The sequence below is a fragment of the Mustela erminea genome, chromosome 17, assembly GCF_009829155.1.
Source record: "Mustela erminea isolate mMusErm1 chromosome 17, mMusErm1.Pri, whole genome shotgun sequence".
NCBI classification, from domain to species: Eukaryota; Metazoa; Chordata; class Mammalia; order Carnivora; family Mustelidae; genus Mustela; species Mustela erminea.
In genome coordinates this window covers 16,231,602-16,257,738 of record NC_045630.1, presented here as the reverse complement: position 1 = coordinate 16,257,738, position 26,137 = coordinate 16,231,602, and the positions used below count along the sequence as shown (strand labels likewise).

At 39.4% G+C, this 26,137-nt stretch overlaps 1 protein-coding gene across 1 annotated transcript in view; it reads left to right on the top strand.

Annotated features, from left to right (window-relative positions):
- Positions 1 to 26,137, top strand: part of ACBD6 (acyl-CoA binding domain containing 6) — a 119,516-nt gene that overhangs the window by 76,497 nt on the left and 16,882 nt on the right. Inside the window, exon 4 of the mRNA XM_032317520.1 lies at positions 20,006 to 20,036. Within this exon, the coding sequence (XP_032173411.1) occupies positions 20,006 to 20,036 (31 nt within the window). The remainder of the gene's footprint in view (positions 1 to 20,005; positions 20,037 to 26,137) is intronic.

Genomic DNA, 26,137 nt, shown 5'->3' with positions numbered 1-26,137 from the left:
TCTCAGGGTCCTGGGATTGAGCCCCACATTAACTCCCTGTTCAGCAAGGAGTCTGCTTCTCCCTCTGTCCTTCCCCACCCCCCCACCCCACCCCCGCTTGTGCTCACTCTGTCTCTCTTTCTCTGAAATAAATACATTTTTTAAATCTTTTTTAAAAAACAGTGTTTTATGTTTGGAAGCATTTTTCTATCAGAAAATTAAGTATCTGATTCCCTGGAATTTTCTCATATTCTTCCAAGTTCTGCAGTATAGCCATGTAGAAGCAAACATAATTCCTCTGTTTTCAGATATTTTCTCTTTCATGCCTAACATAACATAATTTAAAATTACTGTACTATCCCCCTGAAACCTTTCTCAAACTTTTTATATATGCCTTTCATAACGTTTTTCACCCAAAATCAATACTACTAACACTGCAGGAATCATCCGATCAAACAGAATAGCACTGTATTTTATTTTTTATTATATTTTACTTTTATTTATTAATTTTTTGCTGCATAACATATTGCTACAAATTCAGCAGCCTAAACCACTACCTGTTTATTATTTCTCGGTCTCCACAGGTCAGGAGCTGGGGCATGGCTCATTTGGGTCTTCTCTTCTGGTTCCCAGAAGGCCACATTCAGCGTGCTAGCCATGATGTGTTTTCATCTAGAACTTGGTGTTGTCTTCCAGATTCATTCATGTTATGGCCAGAATTCAGTTACTTGTGGTTGTAGGACTGAGGCCCCCTCCCTTAGCTAGAGGCCGTCCCTCTCCATAGGCAGTTTACAGCCTGGTCAGCTTGGCTCTTTGCTTTAAGGCCAGCTCTTTCCAGGTCATCTCTGCCCTCCCTAATGGAAGTTCCTGATCCGCAGTTCCTGCTCATGCCCAAGGGGAAGGGATGATACAAGGGCATGCGTCATCGGGGGTCATCCTAAAATTCCGCCTGCCACAGGCACTGTCGCTTTCCTCATTTTAACATTGTCCAGCCAATAAATTTTAAATAGTATTTGTTTTTGAGTAGCTACATCAAACTGACTGACCTGTTCCTGCCGAAGACCCAGGTCTTCAGTATATGCTTCTCCTGAGATACTTCCTCCAAACTGTGGTTCATGACTATTTGGCCCTTAGTACAGAATCTTGTATTTATCTCTGTCAGATTTCTTCTTGTCAGATTCAACTCATCTGGCCTGTCAACATTTGAAACCTGTTTCTCTCACCCAGTATACTTAGAATATCTTAACCTCGAATGGGTTTCTAAAACTTTAGCTTCAGAATTCTAAATTTGCAGCAAGTACTGCTAGTCTTCAGGGAGCTGCTACAGGCCGGACTAGTGTATTGTGAAATAATGTAACTTGGAAAAATTCAAGGTGTTTTATTTTTCCATTGTAATGGTAGTACCTGCTTGTAGAATATATAGGAAAATAAAACAAAATAACTGCGTAGATGTATATTTACTGTTTATAATGTAGATTTTTAAAAATATGTTTTCAAAAATACCATATTTTCTTATTTCACATAGTGGAGAGCTTCTGTAAAAAACATTCTTGATTCTTCCATTTTATACAAATATTGTGATGATTTTCTTTTTTTTTTTTTTTTAAAGATTTTATTCATTTATTTGACAGAGAGAGATCACAAGTAGGCAGAGAGGCAGGCAGAGAGAGAGGAGGAAGCAGGCTCCCTGCCGAGCAGAGAGCCCGATGTGGGACTCGATCCCAGAACTCTGAGATCATGACCTGAGCCGAAGGCAGCGGCTTAACCCACTGAGCCACCCAGGTGCCCCTATTGTGATGATTTTCTAAGTTATAAATACTTTATGACCATTTTTAATTGCTGCATAATTTGCTTAACACTGTATTATTAACTTTTTCTATATTGGGGAGCATTAAATTACTAAGTTTTTCGCAGTTTCTTGCTATTCTAGGTAATACTAGAATAAACTTTTTTTTTCACAAAGCTTTTAAAATATTTGAAGTATTTTTTAAGATAGAGTCTAGAAATACTAAACCAGAGGCAGTGAACATTTTCTGAGTGTTGTACTTATTTATTTTCTCACCAGCAACAAATAAAGTGCTATTTCATAGCACCTTCTGTGGATGGGGAACTGTTTTGTGGATGTAGCTGACTATGAAAATTTTCATTGTGAAAGTAACGAGTAACCAGAAATAGTCATTTCTGGGATTTCTCTGTTATTGTCTGATTATTTACCATACAAGGGGTTTAGAATAGAGTGGATTGAGGTATATTGAGCTTTTAACTGTATAGTATTAAAGAAACAATAACACAGTAAACAAAACACCTTTCAGAAAAATCAGCTTGGGGGGCGCCTGGGTGGCTCAGTGGGTTGAGCCTCTGCCTTCGGCTCAGATCATGGTCTCAGGGTCCTGGGACGAGCCTCACATCGGGCTCTCTGCTCAGCAGGGAGCCTGCTCCGCCTCACCTCCCCGCCTCCCCCCGCACCCCCCTCTGCCCCAGTCTGCCTCTGTACCGACTTCTGATCTCTCTCTCTCTCTCTCTGTCAAATAAATGGATAAAATCTTTAAAAAAAAAAAAAAAAAGAAAGAAAGAAAAAGAAAAGAAAAGAAAAATCAGCTTGGGTCTGATATCTTATGTACTTATGTATGCTAGATCAGCTTAGAAAGCTAATTTTTTAAAATAAGCTAAAATAAGCTACAGCTTCCCAAAATATGAATACTTCAACAAGAACAACAACCAGCTGAGGAGAAGTCAAGTTGAGTGAATAGTCCTGAGCATAAGACATTTCACTCTCTGAATGTGATAAACGGTCTGGCTGAGAAGAATTACACAAGTGTGCCGTGTGTGAGGCTATAACCTCGGTTACCTATTGTCTTTAACCTGCAAAAGGAAAAAAATGTAACCACTAGTCTTACTTGTATTTATTTTTGTTGATTCCCCTTTCTCCTTAACAGTATATTTGAGAAAACATGGATTTTTATGTCAGAAGAGCCTGGGGACCTTGGGCAAGTTCTGTATAATCTCTCTGAGCCTTATTTTACTGAGCGTGGAAATGGGAATAATAATGTTTATGTAATAGGGCTGTTGTGAGGGACTGAAAGAAATGTTTGTCAAGCTTTCAGCGTCCGATAGGTATTCAGCCAGTGTTTGTTCCTTTTTCTTTCTTTACTCTAATAAACCTATAACTGTCTAGCACCCTTTGGAAAGTTAAACACTTTAGATTAGTATTGGTTTCAAAAAGCTGAAAAGTTACCTTCTGCTTTTTATTTTTTTAGCTGGTTTTCTAGAAAATCTTTTTTCGGACATATTCTATACCTTACAGCGTCCTCTTAAATTGTTGTGCTATACCATGGCTATTTATAGATAGTGTGAAGCGTAGGGCTAAAAAGCTTCTTTTTCCCTCTTGAGATTGCTAAAATCTACTGGTTGGCACACAGCCCAGCCCACTTTATGGCTGGCGGTTCTCTGTGGTCTAAAATGTCTGCAACTTGCCACCCCGTCACAGCTTCTCATTTCTGCTGGCTGCCACTGCTGCTGCCCCCATTCTTTGTCCTAATTACTGGCAGGCTCTGCTGGCTCTTATCATTTCTCTTCTCCTTGTTCTCCCTCCCTTTACACTGTCCAGGTCTCTTACTTTTCGTGTTGCATCTCATAATTGTAGGCAAATTAGCCTTTCATTGCTTTCTCAAACTAGGTAGAAGAATCCTTCTATCCACGGAGCCAGCTGGTCACAATGTGTTTAATGTGGTCCTTCTCAGCATTTTTCCTCTGTCCTGTGGGCCCTATTTCAGGGACTTGCGAGTGCTAGAGAGCAAGCCCTTGGATCAGTGACCTAGAACTATATTTGGTTTTCCTACAAGTCGTTATTTTTCTTTAGTCTTATTTAACTTTAACTTTATGCAGAGTTTTCTGCTAGATATGAAGGATGATGGTAATGGGGGTCTCAGAAGTTAAAGTAGGCCAGGGTCCTTACCTTCAAAGGAGCAGGGGCACACGTATTCACAAAAAATACAAGACAAAGGGGGGATGAGAGAGACAGTTGTAGTTAAGGATTGGGAAGCCTCGGGGTTCTAGCGAAAGTTCTAAAGGAGAGTGGCTGCCTTGGAGTCCAGTCTCAAGGTGGTGGGTGATAGTTTCAAGTCCCTTCAAGAGTCAGAACAGAAACAGACCAGATGGAGGGGAGCTTTGATGATTCTCTCCCACTTTAAAGGTAATGGTAGAGAATCAGTAAATGGGAATGTGGACATATTTTTCCTTTTCTTATTTGAGAGTCTGGGTCTTTAGATTTCTTGTATTATTTTGTCATTCATTTTTATTCCTTATGAATTTTTATTATTGATTTGGAAACAGAAAGGACATGGGGGTATAGTGGAGGAGTTGCACATTTCTGTGCTTTTGTAGCCTGGATTTTACAAAAAAAGCATGGCTGAATTTTTCTATACTCCAACTTTACTATGTGATTTTGTTTATTTTAATTCAGCTGAGTATTTTTATTTTACTCTAATGTATAATCTCTTACAAAGATTTCAAATGTATAACCAATTTTAATTTATTGGAATTGTTTTTGCTACTGTTTATAACAGCTCCATATTTATTAAATTTGAACATTTCTTTTAAGCTAAAACAGAAAGGAAAGGCATAAATAACCATGACAAACAACCCTTTTCTGGTGTGGCCATTTGAAATGAAACAACCAAAAAATTTAATCAACTTAAATTTTAAAAAATTAGCTGATATAAGTTGTAAACCAGATGAGTAAAAGCTTTCACTTACTCATTCTTGACATTCAATTCCATTTATTCTTTGTAATATATTTTAAAACAGAATGTTTATAAAGACTAAGGTTTGGTTTCCTATATCCTATTTTGAAGTTACCAAGAAAAAAATGTTTGGAATCATATTCTTGCTTCAATACAAATACCACTTAAACACACAAAGAGGAATAGTAGAGGTAAAGATTTTGTAAATATAAGGTAATATGTTTTATTAAAGCATCATAATCATAATAGTAAGAGTATTATAATATAGTAGTTGATTTAAAGTGATTATTAACTATGATTAAAAACTGAATAGGCTTTATATTAGTCATTCATTACCATCAAGTTCATTGATTGAACCTTTCCTAAGTGCTTTTAATGTACTAGGCATACAAAAGGTGAATAAAAGAAGAATTTGCATTTGGGTCCCTAAAGACTGATTTGATTAGCATGTAATTTAAAATAATCGTCTTTGTTTCAGCCAGAAACCTATTCTTTAGACATATCGAGGTACTTAGACATACAAACAACTCAGAATTGAGGAAAATTCTTGATGTCTTTTAAAAGCCTATTCCTTTTTCTAGTACTCTTGGAAGACAGGAAAGATAATAGAATTAGAAGACAAGCTGGTTGTCTTCCTGTCTTTCTCTTCCCAACTTGCCAGTCAGTTCTGTATTGGAGTCATGGTTCTTATGTTCATGTCCCTGTTCTAATTGATTTCTGGGTGGACATGCTCTAAGTCGAAAGATCAAAAAATCTCAACATTTTACATTAAACACGGAACACTTCAGCCCACACCATGTGAACTCGAAAGCCCTGAATTAGACATGGTGATCTGAGGAACACAGCAAACCAGAAATGGATAGATAACCCTATCATGCTCTTAACTGTGAAGAGCCATTTTATAAGTAGCCATGGGTTTAATTGGTTTGATAAAGACTTTATTTATTTGAGAGAGACAGAGAGCAAGAGACAGAGAACATGAGCAGGGTAAGGGGCAGAGGGGGAAACAGGTTCCAGCGAGCAGAGAGCCCGACACAGGGCTCAGTCCCAGGACCCTGAGATCATGACCCCAGCCAAAAGCAGACGCTTAACTGATTCAGCCACCCAGGCGCCCCGGAAAGAGCTTTGGAAAGGGTTTTTATTGGAAAGAGCTAAGTAGTTATCGCTGAAAAATATTTGTAAACATATAGATGGCATTCAGGTTCAGAGAAAATACAAATGAATAGTAACATTTTCTTGTTTTAAAATTAATAACAATAGATGTAAGACATTTCATAAAGATGCAAGTAAGTATAAAGAAAAAGATTTTCATCATCTTTAGTTTCAACCTTGAGATAATCCTTTATCACTTTTGATGCTTTCCTTGTCTTTTTTTTCTATAGGTACATAACACATTTCAAAAATAAAAGTGGGGTCATCCTGACCATAGTTTTTAACCTACTTTATTTATCATGAATATCTTTTCTTTTTTTTTTTTTTTAAAGATTTTATTTATTTATTTGACAGAGAGAAATCACAAGTAGGCAGAGAGGCAGGCAGAGAGAGAGGAGGAAGCAGGCCCCCCGCTGAGCAGAGAGCCCGATGCGGGACTCGATCCCAGGACCCTGAGATCATGACCTGAGCCGAAGGCAGCGGCTTAACCCACTGAGCCACCCAGGCGTCCCATGAATATCTTTTCTTATCCGTAGATGGGTGCCTAGTATCCCGTCATGCAGGTGTATCAGACTGTATCCAGGCCACTGGTAGGATGCTCGGGTCGTTCTCTCTTGCAGTGTATTAGCAAGAATGCAAACTCCATGAGCTCAGACTAGAACTGGCTTATGTATCATTGTGGCCCTCACATAGAGGCTTTCCAAAAGTAGGTGTTTAATTCTCTTATTCTTCCTTGTCTGTACCTGTGCAGCTAAACATGTCAGGAGAAAAATACACAGCTGCACTCTCCTCAGTTAGGACCATCAATGTCAAGTGCTGCCCAGCATTCACAGTACGTTTCCTTACTTCATTAACTCTTCTACTCCACTAGATAACTCCCGGTAACTCTTCTCTCCTGAAAATCCAAACACCTCCTTCCTCATCCTCATTTCTGCTGATGACGTTTCTTCCCATTTAACTGAGGAAACACGAGTCACTTTAAAAAAACTTCCGCAAGTTCTCACTGTCCTGTCTACCCACCTCCCCGCCTCTGTGCTTATGTAGATCTCCTATTCCTTCCTGTGAGCATGTATGAACTGAATAGGCCTCCATCCCTTCTCTGAGTGTGTATGAACTATCTGTGCTCCAAAAGCCAGCCCCTCTCTCTCTTTTTTTTTTTTAATATTTTATTTATTTATTTGACACAGAGAGAGAGAGACAGCACGAGAGGGAACACAAGCAGGGGGAGTGGGAGAGGGAGAAGCCGACGCCCCGCTGAGCAGGGAGCCGGTGCGGGGCTCGATCCCAGGACTCTGAGATCATGACCTGAGCTGCAGGCGCCCCAGCCGGCCCCTCTCTCACGTCCAGTCCCATCCAGTCCTCCTCAAGCATCTAACTCCACATAATCCTCGTTTGCGTTATCAGTCTTCCCTCTTCCCTAAGTTCCTAAGTTCCATAAGTTCCATGAGCATACAGGTGTGCTTCTGTCTGTGCCCATTTAACTGTCCAACTACCACCCCATTTCATTCTTTAAGGCAAAATTCCATGAAGGAGTTGTTTATGCTCCAACTTCTCCTTTCTCATTATCTCTTGGACCCAGCTGACGTAGGTGTTCACCTCACCCTTCTTCCAGTTCCTAACAGTACCACCACTAACTTCCGCTTGGTTAAATCCAATGATCACTTTTAAGTTCTTACCATACGTGACTATCAGCAGCGTTTGGCACAATTGATTACTCCTTCTCGAAATACTTTATATTCTCTTAGGTTTCAGGACATTACACTCATCTGATTTTCCAACTACCTTTTCTGGCCTCCTCAGTTCCTTTGGCTTATTCCTCTCAATAGTTCCTTTTCAGTTCCTTTAGTTTCCCTTTTTCCTGTCCTCTTGTTTTGGGAGTCTCTAGAGCTCAAACTTTGGTTCTCTTTTTTTCTCTATACCCAGTTCTTTGGTGATCTCATCTAGTCTCTGGGCTCTAAGTATATCCTCACGAGTCTCAAATTTGTATTTCCAGCCCATACCTCTTTCCTTCAGACCACCTCTCTAACTGCCTACATGACATCTGTCTTAGATGTCTGATAGACATCCCCCACTTAATCTGTCCCAAACCAGACTCCTGATCTTACCCATGAAACCTCCTTTACCCCAAGTCTTTCCTGTCTTTCTTAATGGCAGTTACATTGGCAATTATATCCTTGTTGCTTAGGCCAAATTCTTGATGGAATCCTTAACTTCTCTCTTTTCTTGGTTAACACACAATCTGTCAGCAAATTCTATCCCTTCTAGCGTCATAATATGACCCGAATCTGACTAATTCTCACCTTGCCTTCTGCTTGCACTTTGGCCCAAGTCCCCATCATTTCTTACCCAGATGGCTAAAATACGCTTGCTGTCTGGTCTGCCCATTTCCCTTCAGTCTCGTCTTCACCCAGCATCCGGGGTGATTCTCATAGCCGCTAAGTGAAGTCAAGTTACTCCTCTGCTTAAAACCCTCCAGTGACCTCTCATGGAATTCAAAAGTAAAGCCAGAATCCTTATAATGGCCTACAAGGCCCTATGCCATCTGGCCCTCTGTTACTTCTCACACCTCATTTCCTATGACTGATCCATACTGGCCCATTTTAGTTCCTGAAACATGCCAGCATATGACCTTTTCGGAGATTTGTGTTTGCTCGTCTGGCTCCCTCTGTTGCTCTCCCCGAGACTCACACAGCTTGTTCCCTCACCATTTTCAGGTTTTTCACCACCCCCACCCCCATAATTTTTCCAGGAAGGTTGTGTGGACTACTTTATTTTAAGCTGAAGCCTATTCTACCGTACCTTCAGCATCCTCTACCCCTTCCTGCTGTATTTTTCTCTGTATTGTGTATTATAATCCAACATATTACGTGTTTTACTTCCTTAGTTTATCTTCTGTATCCCCCCTCCTCCAAAACTAGGGTGGAGATTTTTGTCTGTTTCTATTCCTCGTACTTAGAACAATGCCTGGCACATAATAGGTACTCAGTAAATATTTGTTAATAAATGAATGTAAGCAGCGACATCCTTGGCAGATAAATATTTGTACAAATCCATGATTCATTTATTCATTCACTCGGTAAAATGTTTGCGTGCTTACTGTGTCCCAGATACTGTCCTAGGGATATAACAGTCAAAAGGTCAGACAAGAGTGCTATCCTTATGGAGCCCATAATCAAATAAAGATGACAGATAAATGTGGTTTTAAACTATAAATTGTAATAAGTGCTATGAAAGAAACAAGCAGCGAATTGAACTGAAGAATAACAGTAGGAGGTGACCTCTTTGAAGCAAGTAGTGAAGGAAAACTTCCTCTACCTGATGAAAGAGAGGCTAGGACTTGAAGGATGCGGAAGGATCCAGCCACGTGGAGAGCAGGAGGAACAGCGTGTATGAGATCAGGTTAGAAAGTTAGGCAGGGGTAAATTATGCAGGGTTTCCTAGGCCCCACGGTTCCCAAAGTAGGAAATGGGAGCCCCTAGGAGTCCTGATCTTTTCAAAACTATTTTCATAACAACAGTAAGACACTAATTGCCCCTTTTTACACTCATTCACTCCTGTGTATGCAGTGACATTTTCCAGAGGCCTCGGGACAGGGCATCACAACAGATTGAATGCTGAATGAGACACAAATATCTGGTTATTTTCTGCTTAGCCAGGCATTAAGGAGATTTGCAAAAATGTAAAACAATGTCAGTCTTCTCACTGTGTTTTCTTCTCCTTTGGAAAATATATTTGCATTTAAAAAATTAAGTTACTTCTGGGGCACCCGAGTGGCTCAGTCAGTTAAGCATCTAACTCTTGATTTCCGCTCAGGGTCTTGAGATTCTCTCTCTCCCTCTATACCTCCCCCTACCTGCTTGTATTCTCTCGGTCTAAAAATTAAAAACAAATAAAATTTTAAAATTAAGTTACTTCTAGGTAACAGGTAATGATTTTTAAATTTCTCAACTTTAATTTCTAATATGGCAAATATTGACAGATTTAAACCATATAAACAAAAACCCTTGGAGTCCTCAGTAATTTTGAAGACCAGAAAGTTTAAGAACTGTTATCCTAGGACATGGTAAGAGTTTTGGACTTTATTCTAAAAGAGCAATGGAAAGCCACCGAAGGATATTAAACCAAGGTGGCGATGTGATCTAATTTAACTTTTGAAAAGGCCACACTGTCTGCTGTGTGAGGAATAGACCGCGGTAGGTCAGCAGTGGGAGGGGCCGGGGCGCAAGTATGAAGGCAGCGCATTAGCCCAGGTGAGGACGGAGGATTGGACTGAGGTGGAGCTAGAATTGCTAGAATTGCCGTAGGGAAGTGCTGCAAACTGGGTGGTGTAGAAAAATAGGAACTAATTGTTAGTAGGGCGGTCATTCCTCTGAGATCTAGGGAGAGTCCTCCCTGCAATCCCTGGCTTTCCTTGGGGTATAGATGCATAACTGCAGCCTTTTTCTGAATAAGGTCCCAGTCCGGGGGACTGAGAGTTGGGATTTTAACGTGCGATGGGAGGTGGGTAGGCCATGAGGATGGAGAGAAATGAAGACGGGTGTTTTGGAAGTGGAAGAAGGAGTTGCTGATTGAATAAGTATAAAGATGAGGAAAAGAGAAGGCAAGGATGGACCTCACATTTCTGGCTTGAGAAGCTAGATAAACAGTAGACGCGAACAACATGCCATTTATTACCATGAACACTTGCTAATAGGACCGTGTTTCTCGGGGGTAAATTTCCAGAGATGGCATTGCTAGGCCCTCGTTTTCTTAAGTATGCTCATGCGTTTATTCTTCTAGATATGCTTTAGGATTACTAGTATTGTTTTGGCTTTATTTAGTATTATCCTATCAGATTCTCCTGATTAAACAACCAGCTATAGTAAAAATTGTAGCCCAGTTCACCTAGGTATTCAAGAATTTAGGCAAAAAGAAAATAAAAATAGGAAGGGAGAACACGTGCCCTGAAAGAAGTTTTCATGGTCAAAGTGACATAGTTTGAGTTGGTCAGGTCCTTTGAGATCCAAAAAGTATTTCATATTAAACTTCTTGATGGGCATTCTGACTACGTGTGTAGTACCATATGGTGATAGGTGATAGTTACTACAGTTTCCCCTGCTGGATGAAAAGCTGGCGTCGGTGTCAGGTAAAAATGTTTAAGTTCCCTTAGTAACCTGATGACATTAAAGATGTCAGTTATATTACTAGGCAACACACATATAAAAATGGCCCTCTGGGGGTGCCTGGGTGGTTCAGTCCATTAAGTGGCTGCCTTCAGCTCAGTCATGATCCCAGGGTCCTGGGATTGAGCCCCTCATCGGGCTCCCCACTCAGCAGAGAGGGAAATGATCTGTCTGCTTCTCTGCTGCTCTGCCTGGGTGGCTCAGTGGGTTAAGCCTCTGCCTTCGGCTCAGGTCATGATCTCGGGGTCCTGGGATTGAGCCCCACATCGGGCTCTCTGCTCAGCAGGGAACCTGCTTCCCCCCCCACCCCGTATCTTGTCTGTCTCTCTGCCTACTTGTGATCTCTGTCAGATAAATAAAATCTTTTTAAAAAACAAAACAAAAACAAACAAACAAAAAATGACCATCTGATTATAAATTGCATCTGGGCTGGGAGGACCTGCAAAGGAGGGATAAGTGTTTGGTGGAGGCACTGTACTTTGGACTGTCCTGAGTTTCTTAGAATCGACATAGCCGCTGTGCAACCCTGGATGCTATTGTTTCCAAGACCGTGGCTCCTATAAGACAGCCCGGCTTCTAACTCCGGGTAGATTCCGCACCCCCTTTTATGGATTTCTTCTCCTCCCACGTGAGCTGTATCTCCTTAGAAAAGAGGTAACTCCTAGATGGCTAGGCGAGCTGTCACGTGAATTATGCGAAGCCGCCATCAGACGCTGCCCTGCTAGCAAGTTCTGAATGGTCTCTGTCTGAAATCCTGAATACACTGATGCCAGGTGTGCTCCGGTGTAGGCGTCTGAGCATTAGGTGAACCTAAGAGGACCACGTTGTGGTGTGGCAGATACGTCGTCCTCCCCTCCCCTCAGCCGCTCCTCGCGCTCTGCCTCTCTGCCTCCCGTCCGTCTCTCTAGCAGCTTCCCTGGCAGCTGGAAGTCAGAGCACTCATCTCCGCTTCAGTTCCAAAAACACCTGTTCTCAAGAACATTTGTGTAGTTGTGAATCCGTGCATTTGCCTCACAGGGGATGAGTAATCAGTACGCTCTGCCTTTGCTTGTCCTTTCCGTCGTGTTCTCGTCACATTCCGCCATTGTGTGCAGGATTAGATGAGTGTCCAGAGGCAGGAAGAGAGCAAGTCAGACAGTGACACCTGCCTTCTCCCGAGGCTCCTGAACCCAGCATCCTCAGGTCTCTAGAAGTGGCTTTCAGGGTCCGCCTGTGAGGTCCCTTCTGGTGACGGCGCTGGCAGCTGGTGCCAAGTGTTCAGGGGCTCCAGGTTGGTCCCCTTCTCAGCCAGAGCTTTTCCGTTTGCCTCAGTTACTTCCACTCCAAATTCCCCGCACACGGACTCCCTCAGAGTATGAAAAATACACATACAGTGAAAATCACTGACCAAGAGAATGTAGCTGGACACTCAAGATAAAATGGAATATAGAGATGTGTGACAGAGTCTACAGCAGGTCATGTAATACCATCACCGGTCCCGCACTCAGAGACCGCTTGCTAATGTTAGACACCACTTGAACTTACTGATCTGATCACCAGCCCTCGGCGGAAGCAGAAAATGGTAGGAGTTGAAGCACATTGTCAGTAGTAAAGGATATTTGATAATCCTGTGACAAGGAAAAGCTGTTAAAAAAAAAAAAACACTAAGGTAAAAATAGGTGAAAAGCAAAAGTAGTCTGGGGTCATTTAATGAAAGTCCAAATAGATTTCTATAGCTTCATGTCCTAAGAAGGCACCATTTATATAATATGTATAATAAATGTTTTTTCACTAACTTGGAAAGATACATGCACCCCTATGTTTACTGCAGCATTATTTACAATAGCCATGATAGGGAAACAACCCAGGTGTCCATTGATACACGAATAGACAAAGAAGATGTGGTATATATGTGCAGTGGAATATTATTCAGCCACAAGAAAGGAGGAAATCCTGCCAGATGAGCAACAGGGATGGACCTAGAGGACGTGACACTACATGAAATAAGTCAGAGAAAGATGAATGTCACGTGCTATCACTCATGTGTGGAATCTAAAAAAACAAGTGAAGAAACAAAACAGAAACCGATGCATAGATACAGAGAACAAGCTGACAGTTGCCAGCTGCGGGGAATGAGTGAAATAGATGGAGGGAATTAAGAGGGACACACGTCCGGTCTGAAATAATCAGTCACTGGGAAGAAGAGAGCAGCATAGAGTAGTCAGTAACCCTGCGACAGCATCGTGTGGCGACGGGACTTCAGTTGTGATAAACATCTTGTGATGTATGTAAATACAGAAACACTGTTCTATACACCTGAAACTGATTATGTATCAACTATACTTAAGTTTCTTTAAAAATGGGGTAAAGGATGTTTTTGTTTACTCGTATTCCCAGATGTTTACTTGCTGCCAGACATCATTGAGGGCCATCATGCATTTATGACGATAACTCTAACTCAAGAGTAGGTTCAGTTATCTTCCGTGTTCTTCACGCAGAGTGATAAGAAGTAAGGTACTCTAGAAGATTTATAGGGGTGGTGTTTTTATTTTTATTTATTTATTTTTAATTCAGTTCATTAACATATAATGTGTTACTGGTTTCAGTGGTAGAGGTCAGTGATTCATCAGTCTTGTAATACACGCACAGCTCATTACATCACGTGCCCTCCTTAATGCCCGTCACCCAGTTACCCCATGCCCTCACCTACCTGCCCTCTAGCTATCCTCGTTCTGTTTCCTATGATTAAGAGTCTCTTGTGATTTGTCTCCCTCTCTGGTTTCATCTTGTTTTATCTTTTTCTCTCTTCTACAGGTTGTATGTTCAAAGGGTAATATTCCAATTGCTTGAAAAACCTCCTGACAGGTTTTTCACTCTGTAAAGATTCTGGTTAAATGAAGTATTACTGTACCTACTTTTTTTCTCCCAGGAAGGACAGGAGGATACCCATCACCTTCAAATGAAGGCTTAATTCATGTATCCAGAAAAATTCTTAGAAAAATAATCATCAAATACATTTTCAATATTCTAAATTGTCAAATTACTTTTAATCATATTCTTTTATAGAGTCACAGATCTCATAAAAAGAGGTAGTACAGGGGCGCCTGGGTGGCTCAGTAGGTTAAAGCCTCTGCCTTTGGCTCAGGTCATGATCCCAGGGTCCTGGGATCGAGCCCCGCATCGGGCTCTCTGCTCAGCAGGGAGCCTGCTTCCCTTCCTTTCTCTCTCTGCCTGCCTCTCTGCCCACTTGTGATCTCTGTCTGTCAAATAAATAAATTTTTTAAATCTTTAAAAAAAAAAAAAGAGAGGTAGTACATTCCAGCTTAGAAATACTAAAAATTACCCAAAATTAAATTACTAACTCGTAATTTTTATCACTACTGATTTTTCACTACTAATTTTCTTGTGTGCCTCCCTTACTATGTATTCACTTGAAATACTATTTTTAAAATAAAATTTATATTTTAAATATCAAGTTACTGAATAAGAACCGCATGTCTCATTAGACACATGGGAAAATCCATCCCTTCTATGTAGCTCTGATGATTTCAATGGTTTGTGCTGCCTTCCTGCTGTATCTTTAGAACTATTATTGGTAGAGATGATAGATCAAGCCTGAATTGAATTAGAATATCAATATCACTATGGTCACAAAAATAGAAATAGAAAAATAGAAATCTGCCTATAAATTTACATCTTATTTTTTTAATTTTTTTAAAGATTTTATTTACTTACTTGACAGATCACAAGTAGGCAGAGAGGCAGACAGAGAGAGAAGAGGAAATAGGCCCCTGCTGAGCAGAGAGCCCGATGTGGGGCTCGATCCCAGGACCCTGAGACCATGACCTGAGCCGAAGTCAGAGGCTTTAACCCACTGAGCCACCCAGGCACCCCACATCTTTTATTTTTTATTATATTCCCTATGCTGTACTTTTCATCTCCCTGACGTTTTGTTGTTTTTTTTTTTTTAAACTGGAAGTTTATACCCCTTAAGCTTTCTTATCTATTTGACATGTTCCCCACCTAACTCCCTTCTGGCAACCACCAGTTCTCTGTATTTAAGAAGAGTTTGGTTTTTTGTTTGTTTGTTTTGTTTTGTTTTTTAGATTCCACATATAAGTGAAATCATACTGCATTTGCCTTTCTGTGATTTTTTTCACTTAACATAATACCCTCTGGGTCCATCCATGTTGTCCCAAATGGCAAGATCTCATTCTTTTTATGGCTGAATAATACTCCCTAGTATGTATGTATGCATGTATGTACATATGTATATGTCATATCTTCTTTATCCATTCATCTGTCAGTGGACACATGAGTTGCTTCCCTATGCTTCTGTAAATAATGTTGCAAAAACACAGGGCTGCACGTATCTTTTCAAATTAGTGTTTTTATTTTCTTTGGGTAAATACCTAGCAGTGCTATTACTGGATCATATGGTATTTCTATTTTTAATTTTTTAAGGAACCTCCATACTGTTTTCCATAGTGGCCACACCAATTTACATTCTCACCAGCAGTGCATAAGGGTTCCTTTTTCTCCAGAGCTTTGTCAACACTTGTTATTTCTTGTCTTTTTTATTCTAGCCATTCTGACAGGTGTAAGATGATATCTTATTATGGGGTTTTAAAATTTTTTTAATTTATTTTTATTATTTTATTTTATATTTTTGAGAGCAGGGCAGAGGGAGGGGGAGAGAACCTTAAGCAAACTCTGTGCTGAGTGTGGAACCTGGTGTGGGCCTCGATCTCACAACCCTGGGATCATGACCTAAGCCAAAATCGGGAGTTGGATGCTTAACTGACTGAGCCACCCAGACACCCCTTATTGTGATTTTTGATTTGCATTTTCCTGATGATCAGTGATCTTGAGCATCTTTTTCATGTGTCTGTTGGCCCTACAGGTCCTTTGTCCATTTTAATTGGATTGTTTCAGGGGATTGAGTTGTATAAATTCTTTAAAAAACAAAAAACAAAAAAACAAAAAAAAACACTACTCTTGTTTTCCAGCAAAATGTCAGGGGGATTTTGTTTGTTTGTTTTTGAGTATAGTTGACACACAATGTTACATTCGTTTCAGGTATACAACACAGTGATTTGACTTCTCTACCCTCGCCACAAGTGTAGCTACCATTTCTGTCTGCCCCCTGCAATGATATAGCAATGTCATTGACTCTATTCCCTATACTGTACCTTTTATTCCTGTCTTATTCATTCCGTGACTTTATTTTTTGGGGTATTAATCCCTTATTGGATATGTCATTTGCAGATATCTTCTCCTGTTCAGTGGGTGCCACTTCACTTTATTGGTGGTTTCCTTTGTTGTGTAGAAACTTTTTATTTTGATGTAGTCCCAATAGTTTATTTTTGCTTTTGTCTCCCATGCCTGTAGAGAAATATTGCTAAGGCTGATGTCAGAGAAATTACTGCCTGTGTTTTCCTCTAGGAGTTGTATGGTTTCAGATCTCCTATTTAGTTGTTTAGCCCATTTTGTTTATTTTTGAGTGTGGTATAAAAAAGTTCTTCAGTTTCACTCGTTTGCATGTAGCTGTCCAGTTTTCCCAGCACCATTTCTCTAAGACTATTGGCCTCCTTTGTCATAGATCAATTGGCCAGATAAGCATGAGTTTATGTCTGGGCTTTCTGTTCTGTTCTGCTGCTCTATGTGTCTGTTTCTGTACCAGTACGATACTCTTTTGTTTACTACAGCTTTGTAGTATATCTTCAAATCTGGGATTATGATACCTTCAGTCTTGTTCTTTCTCAAGATTGCTTTGGCTGTTCATGCTCTTTTGTAATTCCATATTAATTTTGGGATTATTTGTTCTCACTTTGTAAGAAAAAATGCTGTTATTACTTAAGGATAAGGATTACATTGAATCTGTAGATTGCTTTGGGTCATATGGACATTTTAACAATATTGGTTCTTCCAGTCCATGAACATGGAATATCTTCTGTTATTACTTAAGGATAAGGATTACATTGAATCTGTAGATTGCTTTGGGTCATATGGACATTTTAACAATATTGGTTCTTCCAGTCCATGAACATGGAATATCTTCTCATTTGTTTGTGTCATCTTCAGTTTCTTTCATCAGTGTTTTATGGTTTTCAGAGTACAGATCTTTCACCTCCTTGATTAAGTTTATTCCTATGTATTTTATCCTTTTGGTACAATTATTATTCTTTTTTAAAGATTTTATTTATTTATTTGACAGAGAGAGATGCAGCAAGAGAGGTAACACAAGCAGGGCGGGTGGGAGAGGGAGAAGCAGGCTTCCCTCCTGGCAGGGAGCCCGATGTGGGGCTCCATCTCAGGATGCTGGGATGATGACCTGAACCAAAGGCAGACGCTAAACGACTGAGCCACCCAGGCGCCCCCTTTTGGTATAATTATTAATGGGATTGCCTTCTTAATTTCTCTGTGCTGCTTCATTATTAGTGTATAGAAATGCAACAGATTTACATATATTAAATTTATATCCTGCAACTTTACTGAATTCACTTATCATTTTTAGTAGGTTTTGGTAGAGTCTTTAGGTTTTTCTGTAGGTAGTGTCTGCAAATAGTGACAGTTTTACATCTTCCTTACCAATTTGGATGCCTTTTATTTCTTTCTCTTGTCGGATTGCCGCAGCTAGGACTTCTAGTACTATGTTGAATAAAATGGTGAGAGTGGACATCTTTGTCCTGTTTCAGATCTTAGAGGAAAAACTTTTTCACCATTGAATATGAAGTTAGCTATAAATATGTTAGCTGTAAAATATGTGTATCTTGACTTAGAAATATCACTCTTAATTCAGTTTAATAAACTCCTTTTAGCAGTAAGAAAAAAAGCAGACTCGGCCACAGAGTTTTATTTATAGGAAACAGTAGTGTTATTAGTGGCTTAATGTTAAAGGGATAAAACAAAGTTTCCAGCATATCAGTTCTGAACAAAATATTTAATATTTTCATTAGTACCTCATTTGGTGAAATTAAATATATTTTTTATATTTGATAGGGTACACAATCTGGAGATAGAAGAAAACTAAGTCCTTAAAGAAATAATTATTAATAAAATGGAGATGTGATCAAAATAAAGTAAGAAAAGATTAGTGCAGAATACATGTAGGGAGAGAAATAATCTGTAAATTCAAGAGAGGCCAGTTTGCTGTGCACACATATGGACAAAAAAGAATCTAGAAATCAAACTGGATATAGTAGTCATTTAGCACTTAGTTAACTGTCAGCTGAGTCTCCTGTTCATCATTGGTTAGTCCCTCATTGTATTACTTTATCTGGTATTATACATCACACTATAGGAATTATGTGGGGACTCACTTTTTAATTCAGGTAAAAGAAAAAAGGTAGGTCAAAAAATTAAAGAATAAATGAATGAGGAAAGATTAAAGTAGTATATTCATTCTCTCATTTCATGAACATTTATACGTCACACCCCCTATATGCAAGATACTGTGATAGAAACTAGTAAAAGACATAGTACTTGCCTGCAAGAAGTTTACTGTCTTAGTGGAAGAGACAGGTAAGTACATATGGTGTGCTCTGCCCAGTAGTAGAAAAGTGCCCCCTAACCCCACCTGAGGAGTTGGGGAGGTTTCCTGAAGAAGCTAAACTATGTCTTAAAGGTTAAGGGATTTCCTTTTCCTGTAAGATTCTAGACTAAATAATCTGAAAATTCTCCCACCACAAAACACCCAGCAATGCAGAATAAAATATAAAAAGCATCCCTTTAAATTCATAGCAGAGCTTATTTTTAAAAAAAAAAAAAAAAAAAAAAAAAAAAAAAGGCGAGATAATTCTCCAGGAGCCCAAACAAACACAGCTAAGAAACAAAATTGTAAGTCTTAAAATAAAACTTTAAAAAAACCCAAAGTTTTAAAAGGAAAGTGGTAAGTTGCCCTGAAGGGATTTGCTGGTCTCAATATCCATGACACAGAGATCTCAAAGAAAATATGATAGGTCATAATATCACCCTTTCCCAGGTAGTCACAATAATTAAGCATTTATTCTTAATTACCAGGGGCACAATAGTGGCTATGCATATTACTAAGTGAATATCAAATTGACTGCTAAATTCTACTTCTTGTACTTAATCCTGATTTATTTGTTGCTAATTAATATGATCACCTGCTCTCAAGAGGCAGCATTGCTAAAAGGTACTTAATGTTGTGCTGTAATTAGTATATATAGTTAGAATATCTTGGTTTTAAAAGAATAAAAAAGTGAACTGAACTATTGGAATTATCTGTGGGAACTTTTGACTTTCTTAACTTCTAGGACTTTGTGTGCTTTGAAATCACATTTCTTTATGATAGTTGATCTGGTGATATTTGATAACATTACAAGCCTGGAGTTTGTGACTATTTGAAAGGGGATTAAAAAGCTACTAAGTTTTTTTAAGATTTTATTTATTTATGAGAGACAGTAAGAGAGCATGAGTGGTGGGAGGGGCAGAGGCCGAGGGAGAAGCAGACTCCCCGCCGAGCGGGGAGCCCGATGCAAGACTCAGTCCCAGGACCCTGAGATCATGACCCGAGCTGAAGGCAGCTGCTTACCTGACTATGCCACCCAGTGCCCCAGAACCACTAACTTTTTTGAGAAATTCGCAGACTTCTTAGATTTGGCGATAAATTTAGAAAAAAACATTATAATACTAACCAAGATAAAGGATATACAGTGTCAAGTTTTTGTTTGTTTTGTTTTTTTACCACTAATTGAGTAACCAGGCTGCCAAGAGGTTCACTCTGGTTTCATATCTGCAGCCTGGTTGTCCTGGGACTGCTGTAGCCACTGTGATGCTCGGGTTGCCATTCAGCAACCTCCTCTTCTCCACGGTAGAAAGCTTGGTCAGACGTCACTGGAAGGCTTACAGAACTGTGTCTGATAAACCAGAGCTTCAGCATGTCGGATATATTTGCTGTAGATTATGTACTTTCATACTTCTGTAATAATGTAGACTTCTAAACTGTGTTATTTGTTTCTTTTACAGGATAATGAAGGTCAAACAGCTTTACATTACGGTAAGATATTTCTAAATTATTAATAATCATAGTAGAAAGTTTTCTCTATTTGTTTATTTCAACTTCGTCCAACCCTGTGTAGTGCGTAGAAAAATACCTGGTCAGTTGGTACAACCACTGTGGAAAACAGTATGGAGGTTCCTCAACAGAGGAATAGAATTAGAATTTTAGAAATTTATAATTTTAGAAAATTAGAAATAGAATTAGCATTTGATCCAGTAATTCTAGTACTGTATATTTACCCAAAGAAAATGAAGACAATAATTCAAAAAGATATGCATCCCTATATGTATTGCAGCATTATTTATAATAGCCAAGATACAGAAGCAACCCAAGTGTCCATTGTTAGGTGAATGAATGAAGAAGATGTGGTATATACGTGTATTATGCATACACACACCTACACACTAGGAAATACTACTCAGCCACAAAAGAAGAAGGCAGTCTTGCTATCTGCAACGACATGGGAAAACCTGCAGGTATAATGCTAAGTGAAATAAGTCAGTCAGAGGAAGACAAATGCCATATGATTTTGCTCATTTAAGAAACTAAGAACTTAAAGAAACGAATGAACAAAGGAAAAAAGAGACAAACACACTCCCGTACAGAGAACAGGGGCACCTGGGTCCCCAGTCGGTCCAGTGTCGGACTCTTGATCTCAGCTCAGGTCTTGATCACAGGGTCGTGAGTTCAAGCCCCGTGTTGGATTCCATGCTAGGCTTGGAGCCTGCTTCAGAAAGTAACAACAGGGAACAAACTGGTGGTTGCCAGAGGGGAGGTGGGGGTTGGTGGGGGGTTGGTGAAATGGGTAAAGGAGATTCAGGCTATACTTACCTTGATGAACACTGAGAAATGTATAGTCTTGTTGAACTGTCATATTGTATATCTGAAACTAGTATAGCACTGTTATTAATTATACTTGAATTTTAAGAAATAATATAAAAACAAATTTAAAAAGGAAAATGGTCACTAGCCGAAATACACTAATTTTTTGTTTAAAAATATATTAATAACTTCTAAAGTTGGAGATTCATAAAAATTCTTAAGGGAACATTCATAGTAAATTGAGCCTTTCTCCCTTTGAAAATTCATTATTTCATTCTTGGTATTGTCGGTGACAGCAGAGGTGCTAGTTGTCATCACTGTAGGAGCTCCAGGCTCTCCTACAAGAAATACTTTCTTGATGTAATTGAAGTGAAGAAAAATAGATTTGATTTTTTAACTCATTTCACTTACTGATTAGCTTAGTTGAGTAATCTTCACTTAACTTACCTATAAAATAGAAGATAATCTGTAAGATGGACATAATATGGCTCTTATAGAATACTGGGTAGATTCAGTGAGATACAAGATATTGAGGTATTTTGTAAATAAAGCACATAGTAAAATATCCTTACTTTTATTCTATTTGGGCGTGAATATGGTTGAGTAAAAGACAGCCATCAATATTTAAATCAGATTAAGGATCAACCACCTTCAGACTTCGGGAAACAGAATACAGTAGGCTCTTTTGCCAGTTTTGCCCATCCTAGACCACTATTCAGTAGTAAATGACCCAGATGCCCCTGGACATTTTTGTTCACTGCTTGTTAGCATTTGCTTGGGTGTCAGAAACCTCACTAGATTGTCTAGGAGTCTAAACTATTGTGCTAGCTGTTAATGCTAACTATATTTGTCAGCCTAATAATGAAGATGGAATATCACCAAATGCATGGCCCAACTTATCTCTGAGTTTAGCTAGTATAACCTGGATAACAAAACCAGCACAGTCAGTCTCACATTTGAACATATATATAAAAAATCCTGAATAAAACATTAGAAAATGAAATCCGTCGTATTTTTTTAAAGATGTGATCGAGTTGAATTTATCCTGGGAATTCAAAAATGATTTAACAGTTTAAACATTTATTAATGCAGCTTGCCACAACGAATTTTTTGAAAACCATTTGGTCAAATCAGATGCAAAGGGGTGCCTGGGGGGCTCAGTGGGTTAAGCCTCTGCTCAGGTCATGATTTCAGGGTCTTGGGATGGAGCCCCATGTAGGGCTCTCTGATCAGCAGGGAGCCTGCTTCCTCCTCTCTTTCCTCCTGCTTCTCTGCCTACTTGTGGTCTCTTTCTCTATCAAATAAATAAATAAAATCATATGCAGGAAAAGCAATTGAGGAACTTCAGTACAGAATGCAATATAAAGAAGCAATACACAAAAGTGATTAAGACCCCAGGTTCTTATGCCAGACTTGTGGGTTCAAACTCTAGTTCTGCTACTGAACTTGGACAGATTATTTAATAACTTCAATGCATCTGTTTACTTATGGTGAGATAGGAATAATAATAATAACCTCAGAGATATATCATAAACATATAATGGGCTAATCTATGTAAAATGCTTAGGACAATGTCCACCACCTTGTAGGTACTCAGTAAATGATAGCTAATATGATTGTTTATGATAAAAACTCATAATAAACTAGAAATGCAAGGAAACGTCTGTGGCCTGATTATGTATCAGAAAGCAGAACAAAAATATAAAGAGCTAAGTCCTGGGCAAGTGCAGTCAGGAGATGGAGGCTCCCTTATTCTGTCCATCATCCCCTCATAAAATGGAGGCTTGGGTGTGGTACGCTGACGGTACTGAGCCCCTGATCACCCTTGCCTTGGCTCGCAAGCTGTAATGGCTCCATGCTGCAAGAGGCACACCAGGCTGCCCCGACAAAGCCACCAAGCACCAACTCCTAGAGCAGGGGGAGGAAAGGTGTCACTCAAAGAGAAGCTTGCTGCTGTCCCCACTCCCAGCTCTAGAATCTGACTCAGAGATTTTGCCTAGGGGGAGAAGCACACTATGAAACAGCTCCTAATCTCTTCCCAAAGGAACTGACCTCATTTGCAGTGGAGCCTGGAGAAGTTCAAGGCGAAGGGTAGTTTCAGGAGTAGTGGAGAGGATGGGGGAACACTAGGTCGGGGAGGAGCCTTCGTCAGTACCAACAAGTACCAAACATGGAGCTTAAAGAAGCCACAATTTGGGTTGGTTTGTAGGGTAATTTATGCCCCAGTTGAGCGGTTTCTTTTGAGCACTTTCAATATGTTATCCCACCGTGTTCTGACCTTGAATATCTATTTATAGAAACAGAAGGAATCTATATCTAGCAAAGCTGTCTTTCAAAAATGAAGAGGTCTTTCCCACATAACAAAAACTGAGAGCGTTTGTTGCTGGCAGACCTGTCTGACATGAAGTTCTAAAGGAGAATATTCCACTAAAAGCAAATGACCCAAAACATAATTCAAATCCATATGAAAAAATAAAGAGCAGTCATAAATACAGTTGTATAGTTAGAAAAAAAAAACAGTGTACATGCACACTTTTTTCCTCCTTTCTTTCTTAAAGAGTAATGTCTAAAGTAATATCTAAAATAATTAGTAAAAAGTAATGTCTAAAATAATATGTATATAATGTATTATTGGGCCCATAACAGATACAAGTATAATGTATTTGCCAATAACTGCCCAAAGGAGATGGATGAGAACAAAGTAACAGTGGGTTAAGGAAGTGACTACAGATGTTAAAGTAATTGTAATAATGTCTTGTTCGATTTGTAACATTAATAGATGTAACAGGTATAACAACACTACCACCAAAAGAAGGAAAATGGAATAGAGATATATGGGAGTAATGTTTCTACATATCACTGTAGAAATCTGAAGCTGGACTTAAACCACTTATGTGGTAAACCCTAGAGCAACCACTAAAGAAAAAACTCAAAACAGACATTTCAAAAATAATGGTTGGAGATTCCCCACCCCACTTTCAGTAATGGATAGAACAGCTAAACAGAAGGTGAACAAGGAAATGGAAGACCTGAACAACGCTATAAACCAACCAGATCTAACAGATTTGTAAGAAACACTCCATCCAACAACAGAATATATATCCTTTTCAAGTGCACATAGAGCATTCTTCAGGATATGCAATATGAAGGCCATGAAACAACTCCATAAATTTAAAAGAATAGAAATGGTGCAGTGTATGTTCTCCAGCCACAGTGGAATGACATTAGATGTCAAGACATGGAAACTCACAAATATGAGGAAACTCATCAACACACTCTTAAATAACAAGTGGGTCAAGGAGGAGGAAATTAAGTGAAATCAGAAAATACTTTAAGATGAATGAAAATGAAGATAATACATGCCAAAACTTACGGAGTGCAGCTAAAGCAGTGCTTGCAGAGAAATTTATAGCTGTAAATGCCTATGTTAAGAAAGAAGAAAAATCTTGAATTAGTAACTAACTTAATCTTCCACTTTAAGACACTAGAGAAGAAAAGCAAACAAAGCCTAAAGAAAGCAGAAAGAATAATAGAGATTAGAGTAGAAATAAGTGAAATAGAAGATCAAAAAACAATAGAGAAAATCAACAAACTAAAAATTAGTTCCTTGAAGCAAAAGAACTAGCTGTTCAACCCACAGAATTATGAAAAATAATACATTGTTGTATTTAACCCACTAGATTTTGAGTAGTATGTTACACAACAGTAGATAACCAAAAAATGCACCCCATAGACATCAATCAGTTTTAGGTGAATTGAATGCATATATAAAGAAAAGCAAAATTAGAAACTTTTAGATGAATGGGGTAAATAATGGCTTATTGGGGCACTTGGGTGGCTATTCGTTAAGCCTCTGCCTTCGGCTCAGGTCATGATCGCAGGGTCCTGGGATTGAGCACCACATCAGGGCTCCCTGCCCAACGGGAAGCCTGCTTCTCCCTCTCCCACTCCCCCGCTTGTGTTTAGTCTCTTGCTATGTCTCTCTGTCAAATAAGTAAGTAAAAAAATCTTAAAAAAAAAAAAAAAGAAAGAAAGAAAGAAAACATTCAGGACTACAAATAATAATTTAAATTTAAATAAGTACATTAAAATTTTAAACTTCTATTAGACAAAAGATAGTATGAGCAAAGTAAGAATGCAAGGCACAGACTGGGAGGAGGTATGTGAAATGCAAATAACCTGCATAAGATCGTTATTCAGATTATATCAAGAACATATACCCAGCCAATAAGAAAGACGATCAGGGGCGCCTGGGTGGCTCAGTGGGTTAAAGCCTCTGCCTTCGGCTCAGGTCATGATCCCAGGGTCCTGGGATCGAGCCCCGCATCGGGCTCTCTGCTCAGCGGGGAGCCTGCTTCCTCCTCTCTCTCTCTGCCTACCTCTCAGCCTCCTTGTAATCTCTGCCTGTCAAATAAATAAATAAAATCTTTAAAAAAAAAAAAAAAAAAAAGGGAAGAAAGACGATCAAATAGAAAAATAGACCTCCAAAATGGATAGTTCAAAGATGAGAAGAGCCAAAATCAAATAAACAGCAAGAAAAGATCTTCGGCCCACTCATCACTCTCAAGAACTATGACTGATCTGGGATTATACCCTGCTTACAAACTCACAAGTTAGCCCAGCACGGTTTCCTGGGTTCTGGTAAAAAACACAAGACTTACTCACAGTACAGCAAGCAGTATGAGCTTGATGTTTGTGTCACTTCTTTTTGAGTTCTGTGGGAGCTAAGCAGAACAGCCCAGGTAGATACTACATACACAGTATATCATGCCTTGGGAATCCTGAGCTTAGGGGCACTTGGGTGGCTCAGTTGGTTAAGTGTCTACCTTTGGCTCAGGTCGTGACCCCAGGGTCATGGGATTAAGCCCTGCGTCATCCAACTCCCTGCTCAGAGGGGAGCCTGCTTCTCCCTCTCCCTGCCATTCCCCCTCGAGGTCTCTCGAGCTCTCTCTCAAATTAATAAATAAAATCTTTAAAAAAAAAAAAAAAAAAAAAGGGAATCTACCCTGGAAGGAAACACTACCTCTGTTGTCCAAGGCTGTTCACTACACACACATCCTTGAAAAAGAGTCTGGAACAGAAGCTGTGTTTACCTTTGTTCTCAAGAGGTACAGAATCACCAAGAGTCCCGTGAAGAACCGTCTCCCAGCCGTAATCATGGGATGCAGATTATGACATTTAGATGTAACTTGACACTGGTCAGACTGGCAACAAGTAAACAACTATAAACACTAGTATGAGGACGTGGAGAAACAGGAACACTCACACTTTGCTGA